This window comes from Styela clava, chromosome 11 (assembly GCF_964204865.1).
Source record: "Styela clava chromosome 11, kaStyClav1.hap1.2, whole genome shotgun sequence".
Taxonomy (NCBI): Eukaryota; Metazoa; Chordata; class Ascidiacea; order Stolidobranchia; family Styelidae; genus Styela; species Styela clava.
In genome coordinates this window covers 17,588,403-17,598,666 of record NC_135260.1, presented here as the reverse complement: position 1 = coordinate 17,598,666, position 10,264 = coordinate 17,588,403, and the positions used below count along the sequence as shown (strand labels likewise).

The 10,264-nt window shown below is 35.4% G+C and overlaps 1 protein-coding gene across 1 annotated transcript; it reads left to right on the top strand.

Annotated features, from left to right (window-relative positions):
- Positions 1-2,070: 2,070 nt before the first annotated feature.
- Positions 2,071-10,184, top strand: LOC120347757 (solute carrier organic anion transporter family member 4A1-like). Its single transcript, XM_039417839.2, has 13 exons — positions 2,071-2,410; positions 2,782-2,913; positions 3,252-3,515; positions 3,932-4,047; positions 4,589-4,679; positions 5,249-5,461; positions 6,009-6,181; positions 6,525-6,686; positions 6,936-7,096; positions 7,886-8,071; positions 8,609-8,662; positions 8,894-9,064; positions 9,611-10,184. The coding sequence occupies exons 1-13, from the start codon at positions 2,292-2,294 to the stop codon at positions 9,755-9,757; spliced, it is 1,989 nt and encodes a 662-aa protein (XP_039273773.2). The 5' UTR covers positions 2,071-2,291; the 3' UTR covers positions 9,758-10,184.
- Positions 10,185-10,264: the final 80 nt, after the last annotated feature.

The following is a 10,264-nucleotide window of genomic DNA, read 5'->3' as shown; positions in this document are numbered from 1 at the left end:
AGGCGTGACTTATGGTCAGAACATTCACAAATATTTCGTAGCCATTTTTGTATCATTCTGATATTAGGCTTTCTTTCTGATTCCCGTTTTTCTTCAGTGACATTTTCTTTATTAATTGAAAGAGCAGCCCGCGGTTTCACCCATTTATTCGTATCTGGCCATCTTGTAAGAAGACTTGATGCGAAAATCGATTTTCTGAAAGTATGAACTTCTATTTCATATTTCATAATTAAACATTTAAATTTTCAAATTTGAATGAGGAAACTACCGTTAGCTTACGTGTGATCAATATTACATAACTCTCATTCGGGAATATAGTCAGTTGTGTTGACCAATACAAATGAAATCATGTTGCATGTTAATATAACAGAACTAAAGTAACGAATGTGAGTAACATACAATTATCTCACGTTATACATTATTGTTGTGAGGTATCCATACTCCTTTGTTTGGTAACTCTCCCTTTGGCTCACATCTATTATGGACAGTAATTTGAACCTGCGGGCTATATTTGTAAACGTTAGGCGACCACGGGTTGAGAGTGGCAAAGTACTGACCATCAAGTATCCATACTCCTTTGTTTTGTAATTCTCCCTTCGGCTTACATCTATTATGGACAGTAATTTGAACCTGCGAGCTATTTGTAAACGTTAGGCGACCACGGGTTGAGAGTGGCAAAGTACTGACCATCTGATGGACTCAGGGGTGGGCAACATACGGCCCGCGGCCGGGTCCGGCCCGCGACGAGATTCTGATCGGATCGCTGACTGTACATCCACATTATGATATTACATTTTATACACTTTTAGTACATTATGATAAATTCATTATGTGTTTTTTGGTCTCTTATTTTTTGTAAAGTGTAAACTTTATTTTAAACGCGATTTATAACTTTCTTTCTTGCATTAGCGAATATATATCTGATTAAGATATTGAATACTATTCATGTTATAATCCGGCCCACAGAGGACTTCATCTTCCCACATCCGGCCCGCTGACTAGAGATGATGCTCTTAGCACATAAATGAGAGGTCGTGTTCCCCACTCATTTTTTCAAACTTTGTATTCTGATCACATCGTTTTCGTGGTCCCGTGAGCAACTTTTGCTTTTATTGGACTTGACGATGAAAATATCTGTATTTACAATTCTGTAGTTTAAAATTATATTAGGCGGAAGTCGTAAAAGAGTTCACTATACGGCGTGCAATAACTTTGCAAAAACGCGTTACCTGTGTTACTCATCAATAAACTTTGCTGAATCAAAATGCTAATTTAGCTAACCGGAAAATATTGTTGAATTACTCAGGTTGTGTGCGGTGGACAATTGACTATAAATTATTTGGCGGAACTTATTTAATATATTAATTCATGATGCGATGCCAATTGCTATTTGCAGTAATAACGATTGTAGATTCTAGTTTTGGAGTTTTGTGTGAGTAATTCAAGGTTGTTGTATATATATGCTCAAGAAATGTTTACATACCTTTTACCGAATAGTCACTAAAATAATTGTGAGACTTTGTAATTGGTTCATAGATATAATAGCGTATTGACTGTTACGATTTTTACATACGAGCCAACGGTTTTCGATTTTGAATCCCTTACAAGAGCACTGATTATGACCATAATGAATGATTAAATGAGACGGAGATCATTTTTTATACTACTATCGTTGCCGATCGATAATCCAGTCTTTGAACAAAACTGATCGCGTTCCAGTTCCAGTTCTATGATCCTCAATTTAAATAACTGCCATCATCCAATTGCCATTCATGTAAAAAATCTTGACAGCAATTTAATGACGATCAGTAATTATCGAATAAAGCGGCTGTGCTGCGCAATAAAAGTATGTCTAATCTAGTACCATTTTCCTTCAACCCGCAGGCTAGATATGAGGAAAACTTTGATATAATTGAAAATAGGATCATGAAATGAAAGTCCAAAACCCGATACTGCAAAATGCGCTTTGCATTAAACGATTATGAAACTTTGGTTTGTTACGCTTCAGGCATGACCGCACCGACACGCGTTTAGGTCGCACATTGTTTCAGTCACTGGTACTAGGCTGTCGGACACGAGGAAAATATTTGCAAACCAGAATCTAATAATATTGTGGAGGGTCACTAGAGAACAATTGTAAACAAACGAGGCGTGAAATGTAAACGCTCTACCTGCTGGAATCGGTATAGTTTGCCGGTGGATTAGTTTGCCCAAACAGCGCGATATGCTATTTTGTCATTTTTTTTTAGTACAGAAGTGAAGTAAATTATTTATTTAGTTTATGCTTGCGAATGGAGGGTCCGTATTCTAGTGTAGAAAATCTGGAAGATTTGCAATATGACGAACTCCAGGAGCATGAAAACGAAAAATGCGGATGTGAAATACGCTGTGGATATATTCAGACAAAAAGGCAAGCAGTATTGTTATTTCAGATATAGTGTGTGGGATTTCTTGTTTGTCGCACGAAACATCACCTCGTTGCTTCAGGAGTACTTCTCTAATTTTTATATAATTTACAGCAACCGAATGCAACTTGCAGTCAGTTGTGAGTGTTCAGCTGTATTGCGCGCCACAATGCTTACTCACTTCGTGTAATTGATCTTTGCTAAACATAAGACATACACGGGTTTCAGCTTGTCGGACCTCTACTTCGAGAAGTCAACATAGAGTCATAGACAATAAATGTAGCGTGTCAATATTTTTTTCTATGAACTAGAAGTAGGTTTATATTTAGTCCTTTGCATATTTTTTGCTAACGGGGCAATAAAATTATCGCTTCAGATACACCTTCAAATACTTTGAATCGCTTAACAACCCAAAAGGAGCGTTGCTGTTCTTTTCGATCGCTTCATTTCTGCAAGGTGCTGTTGTTAGTGGGCTTTATAATATCAATGTCAGTACGCTAGAAAAGAGGTGAGTGCAAATCATATATTACGACTTGTTCGTTCTATTCGGAATAATCATGTGGATGCTGAAATATCCCAACTTTAAAATCGAGCAGATAGCCTCAAGATCTGACATTCCACAAAAGTAATTTGTTTCGAAGATGGAAATCCATGTTACGTTTGGAATACATGACGTGGTTTGAATAATGATTTGATTGCTCAATTTGACCGGGAACATCGTTGTTCAACCTGAATCAAAGCATGTGTGATGTAAACCAGCCATGGCCGGCCAACTCTCTTTAATATCACACCTTTTATATATCGGTCAGTTCATTTTTCAATATTCGATTTTTTAATACATTATAGATTCGCATTGAGAAGTTCTGAAACCGGGTTTTTATCAAGTGCTTACGAAATTGCAGGATGTCTGGCTTTACCAGTATTCAGTTATATTGGTGGATCCGGTCATAAGCCCACGTGGATTGGAAGCGGAATATTTATTATGGGTCTAGGTTCGTTGATTTTCAGCTTACCTCATTTTCTTGCATCAACATACTCAATTGAAGGAGTGACTGCAATAGACTGCGCTACTCAACCGACGTGTGGAAATTTGAGTATGCGTGTATACAGGTAAGTACTTGTGACTCGTAAAATGTAGGTTATTTATGAAAAATAGAGCATTAGCTCTCAATTTATCCATAATCAAAAATCCTCTGAATCCGGCTTTCGATTACAATAATATTATTTTAAATTGTTTATTTTCGTCGTTTGTGTTTGAATTAAGTTCAGTACGGGTAGCCATATAATAATACATTTCAAATTTAATTCGCCTGCTATTGTATGACACACGCAACGGATGAAGAACAATGTAGGATATACAAAGCGCATTGCGCTCATCCCAGTTCGTTTTTCCGCTTTGCTTTGAATAAAAGTGCGCTGTGGAATCCAGATTAACATTTAATTCATAAAAACGCACAACAAGCAATACGATATATTCAGACTGTAAAAAAATGAATGAGTTATAAAATCATTATTTTCACTTACAGGGGATATTTTATTGTTGGACAGATGTTAATGGGAATCGGATCAACCCCATTATATACACTCGCGTTGTCATATCTGGATGAAAATGTTGAACAAGTTCATTCATCTACATATCACGGTTTGTTTACCTAGAAAGTTTCTAACTTAGAATATGTCCTTTCTAAACATTACCACCATGTTCACCACATGGTTTGTTAGGTGATTATAAATACCCCACTCTACCATAGCACATAAAATTTCTTATTGAGGCAAATGATTTCAATGGCAAATTTTCTATGCAAATTGATAACAGTTTATGGGAAAGATTTGATAAATTGCCTTACTGCGTCATATACTTATATATTATGTAACCTTTAGATACATTATAATCATATCGGCTCCAGACGTCTTGCATATTATGCGCTACGGAGATTTTAAATATTCGTTAACGCGAGATCTAAAGTAGACTGGCGCAACAAGAATGGTGCAATTTTGGTCACCCAGCTTAAAAAACTGCAGCGAATAAGTTAGAACTGAGCGCTATTTCCATTGATCTCTGTGGTATTCGTTTTTCGGTTATGTTGTCACAAAGTCAAAGACAAAGTTCAATATTAAGCTTTAATGTTAGTGGATTCTATCGAAAATAGTTTTTAATAGCTTTATTTATGTATTTATTTTAGGTATATTTTATGCATCATCTCTCTTGGGACCAGGTATCGGATATATTGTAGGAGGATATTTACTAACACACTTTACTACATTAGAAGATCCGTAAGTGTTTCTATGTATATATTTCTATACATGTTCCATATATTTGGACTTAGAGACAAAAGCTTCTGTGCTATTATATTTTATCTAAAATATTACTGAATAGTATTATCCAAAAAAAAAAACAATACTGTCATAATTCCGAGCTAAGAGTGGTGGCGAGAATATTGTAACTGGCTGTGTCCTAAGAAATCATCTTGTGTCAAACAGCACTTTTTCTTCAGAGTAATGGTAAAGGTGTGTGATAGCATTCCTCGTATTATCATATGTACTAGAAAAACTTCGAAGTGTACCGGCAGTAAGTTTATTTTGGTTGTAATTTACCCGGTAGTTACGGACTTTTAAATAATTTACAGGTATTAGGAGACGCTAAATGTTTTAAACATCTTCATTGTGAAGTGAAATTAATTTTTATGTTTTCCCACCTGCAGACCCCGACGCTCATATTTGTCTCTATCGTTCGTCTTGGAATACTTGACAAGATAAATAAAACTTATCCATGTACATACTCTCTTGCCTCTGTAAGAAATTACTTTTTGCCCCTTTTGAAAACAGATTGAAACTTTTTTCAGCGTTGGCGTCTCACCAGAAAGTTCATCGTGGATCGGAAACTGGTGGCTTGGGTTTTTAGTTGTTGGCATCTTGTATTTTATCCTCTGTATTCCAATCTTCCTGTTTCCCGAAAGAATGCCTGGTTCAGATAAAGTTCGAGTTGATAGGGAAAACGAAATGCATCAACATAACGATGCATTGAGAATCAAGAACGATAGTAATTTTGGTAAAAGGTATTCATTTTAAAAATTATATATTGTATTAGAATACAGTAAAAATAAGTAATTAGTCTAACAATTGGGTAATCTATTACTAGATCCTAACACTCACAGAAATACAGACAAATTATAGCATGTATATATTAATATTATCATTATATATATGTTGTAAAAAAAAATAAGGTCAATCGGTCAAGTGTTTAGAATGAAATCAAGCCTTACGATTATAGTAAAATATACGTCCTGTAATGCTTTGTTGCCAATCTTTTCCTGACAAATATATATTTGATGTAGTCAAGCAATTGTGTGAATAATCGCATATACTTGGACCTCGTATATTTACCGCATAGCCTATAATAAAATACTGCGTGCGACAGTATATCATTATAGTTTTTACCTCGTAATTTCGTTTATATTAATTCAGCTGAATAAAGCTCACGCTGCACACGTATATCAATGCGTGTTTGTGGATCAAAAACATTTTAGTGTATGTTCCTTCAGTTTTGTATCTAGTGTGATAAATAGTACAAATAATAACACTAAACGTATACGTTCATTTCAGCCTCAAAGATATCCCAAAAAGTCTTTTGTCATTGTTAAAAAATTCCACCTTAATGTTAATTTCTTTCGCGAATGCATTGGACTCGGGAATGATAATTGGTATTGCAACGTTTGGTCCGAAATATATCGAGTCAATGTTTAATATATCAGCATCTACAGCTGCGTTTTATTTTGGTAAGCCACTACTATTGATGTTATAATAGACTACACAGGAAGGTATAATTTCCTGATCATAATAATATATAATTATGCCATGTTTCCACCTCATTGCCATAGGTTACGACTGCTTATGCAAACACTGATTACGGTGGAGGGTCGTGTATTTCATAATAGTGAAATATTTCGACACGGTACTACTGTAGTTTGCTGATGACAAAATTCTTTGTCTCCTTTACACTCAATTTCCAAACATCAAGAGTACTGGGCATTATTGGAAGATATAAATTTCTTGCTTTTCTCGTCGATTTGTATACACCATCAACTTTGACCTCATATTTTGTCTTTCGTTAATGTTCAGGCGTTTTAGCAATCACGACTGCAAGTTCAGCACATGTTATCAGTGGATGTCTCATCAGTAAACTGAAGTTATCTGTGAAACAAATGTTGAGAATGAGTGTTGTTTGTGCAATAACAGCTTTCGCGTGCCTGTTCATATTTTTATATCGCTGCGACAACACAGGTACGTAAAAAAATATACTATAAAAATGATCTAGTGACTAACTCACAAAGTCATATAACTTGTCGCGGTACAAAACAGTAGTCAATAGTTTCATGTTAAAATGAGATATGAATAGCATTGGTTCCACAAGCTAACTCTTACCGTTTGTGATGTTATTTGCAGTTTGCGCACTATCAATTAATTTATGATGAAGACTTTTGTTACGAGACTCCGAACTCCACTTTCAATCATATTTTTGCTTTCTTCCAGACGTCGCCGGGGTAACAGTTCCATATCCCGGGGAATTGAGCGTCGAATGTAAGCAGACGGAATGTGGATGTAGCACCCAGTTATACAGACCTGTCTGTGGATATGATAACTTAACGTATTTGTCACACTGCGATGCGGGTTGTACGGTCGTAGATACAAAGGTATGTCAAATTTTCCATTACCGCACAACGGAAATGTTGAGCTCCCGAGTGGATAACACTCGAGTACGAACGATTATGTGTCTTACTTAGCTTAAAATAAAACCGTTTCAAAGCAGCAGGGAAAGTGGTTTAAAATAATTTTTCCAATATTATTTACTGAAATACACACAATATCACAGAAAAATGCATGCTGGCGATCTTTGGTTTTTAACAATAACATTTGAACCCGCAGCCATAGAGTCATGGAAAAAGATTTTGGTGCTTGTTGTGTTAAATATTCCTTTCAAGCACATTCAGCTGCCTGAGAAAGTGAATCGATACAATTTAGGCAGCAGAATTGAAGACATTTGGCTTTCACGATTATTCTGCCAATTTGTGTGCAGACTAGCGACTCGTATAGCGTAGCACAGGGGTGTGCCACCTTCAATACAGGAGCGCCAGATCCAGATAACTGGTTGAAACTGCGGGCCGCACCTTTATTTATCATAGGTTTGCTAGTAGTTGCAGGCCCAAAAATTTTGTTTTTTGATCTTATGACATGCGTTGTTGGCTTTGCACAAGCACTTGCAGCACAAAGGCATTGGAATTATTCGCACATACTAGATTAAACTATATAGAAAATTTGTTTCAAGGGCACACCCTTCAAAATTGGCACTTCTCCGCGGGCCGCATAATTTTTTGCTTGTGGTCCGTATTTGGCCCGCGGGCCACACTCCCGGCGTAGCACTCAGAGTGCGCAGATTCATTTATGTGCCAATTTAGTTTGATATTATCCTCTCGTCTTTTCAGAACTTCACAAATTGCACGAAGATGCGAAATATCTCAAAAGTTACTGAAACATCTCCCGATTTAAATATGTTTACGGCACAAGTGGGACCGTGCCAGCATAACACTTGTGATAAATTTAATATATCTTTGGTCTTTATGGGACTTGCAGTTTTCTTCACTTTTATGAAAGGGCAAACTACGCTACAGGTAAACGTTTAAAAACAATACCAACTAACAACTAACAATCACCCGATAGTAATCTATCTCATCTAGATTTCAGGCTGGGTTGCCGTTTGAGAACCAAACGCCGGTTTCATCTATGGCTTAGTAATACGAACCACACATATATTTCTCAATATAAACTAATAGTTCTTGGTTGCTAATGTCATTCAATTATCTGTATTACGAAAGTATAATTCAGACTTTATCTTTTGTATCCAGCGCCTAAAGTGGTGATCTCATATACAACCACGTGTTTTCAGTAATAGTTTCTACACAAATACTAAACCAAGCCTTAAAAGTCAATTAATAGTTTAATATAGGAATTTGACACGAAATGCAAATTTTATAGTGTTTACATAAAATTCCGCAGATATGCTCAACAAAGTTACGGAAACGTATAATGCCCTTAATAATTTGCTAAAATATAAACGACAAGATTATATACTGACCTATGATATCCGCATTTACAGTGGGCTATTGCTAGTAAGTAGTAACCACTAACAGCTTGGTTGTTAATTTCAGAGTTCCATCAGAATCGTACCATTTTCACAACGAACCATAACACTCGGTGTTCAGGTAAGTATTTGTTTTGGTCATTCAATATTTAAACCTATGCTCGCAACTCGCTGAATCGAAATCGCTTCTGATCGTGTCAAGCCATTGAAATTATTCAAGACAGGCTGACAAACTAATCAAAGATAGGGAATATGAAAGGATAAAATAACAGTCATAATCACTCTCTTGTCTCTTTTCCCATATATTTAAATGCTCTTTGATTAGTTTTAACACCTATTCTTTATCTTTCAGTGGCTAATTATTCGTCTTGTTGGTAGTACACCAATGCCAATTATATACGGAAAAGTTCTTGATATATCATGCATAATGTGGGGCGTTGTGTGTGGAGAGTGCGGATCATGTCATATATATGATAACCATACCATGTCTACCTATATTTCGTTGCTCAATTTATCTTTAAAAGTAAGTGGATGTATTGGAGACTAAAAATACCTCAGAATTTTACAGTTTTAAATCTAAAAGGGTTTATTAGTTGTCGAGAACTTCTAACATAATTTAACCGCTCGTCCGAAAATTTTTGAAATGCACCTACTTACCTGACCAATTCAAATTTCACTGTTGAAAGGGAGTTCGCTAGTTGGCGCAAACATCGTGTCGTATTTCAAATTTGATTCATCCCAATTCCTAAATTCAGTAGGCAAAACTACACGGTAAACAAATTACTGAAATGTACTGCACAAAGTCTATGATTGTTGAGTATAAGCATGGCCATGATTCAACTAGTTCCTTTCGTGCTATATTGTATATTCCACCATGCTTATTATACTCAAGTTCTTTTGAAATCGAAATTATTTTTCACAGTTAACAGAACCATCTTTTAACTCATTGTTCTATTTTTATTCTGTCCGTGTGTATAAAAGCAGTTTATAACGAATTATCATGAAAATAGATTCCTCTATAAGAAGTCTAGTAGTCGTGAATTGAAATGCTTTTAATTTTTATGTTCAGGGTGTCAACATCTGCCTCTTAATAGCAGTTTATTTTTCGTACAATCCTCCAACAGAAAATCAATCTTATTTATTGATGGACAATGAAGAAATAAATGAACCTGAAAGAACAATTCATATGAACCAAATTTTGAATCCTGTTATATAATTCTTTTGTCATAGGAACCTCATTTCAACAGACACAAATATTTTCAAATTTGATATTTTACGTCAAACCTAGCGCGATTTAAAAGTAGAGAAGAATGCCTTCTTTTTTTAACCAAATAGTCAAGCTTATGTTTGTAAGAAATCATTTCTATAAATAATTATTAAAAGATGGGAGGACATATTGAAAGATGTGGTTTTGCGTCATCAAAGCTCACATATTGTTTTACTCACTGATACATGGTTGATAGAAATATCAACGATCCGCCCTGCTATATTTAATATTAAACATGAAATCCGGTTTGAACGTTGTGCTTTATATATTAATTTGAGTGACTTTGACAAAATAAAAACAGTGAATTGCTTACAAGTGTCAGCGTTGCTTTTTTAAATTTATGTTATCTCCCATTGGCGTACATTATATCTATATTCACATTTAACAAATACAAAATATCAGGCCGATAATAAATTGTGTCATTCATACAACCACCAGCTTTCAATTTTAGTAATT

Coding starts and splice junctions, on each gene's coding strand:
- LOC120347757 (XM_039417839.2), top strand. CDS start 2,292: ATGGAGGGTCCGTATTCTAGTGTAGAAAATCTGGAAGATTTGCAATAT. Junction 2,914..3,251: donor GTCAGTACGCTAGAAAAGAG/GTGAGTGCAAAT, acceptor AATACATTATAG/ATTCGCATTGAGAAGTTCTG. Junction 8,663..8,893: donor CCATAACACTCGGTGTTCAG/GTAAGTATTTGT, acceptor TTTATCTTTCAG/TGGCTAATTATTCGTCTTGT.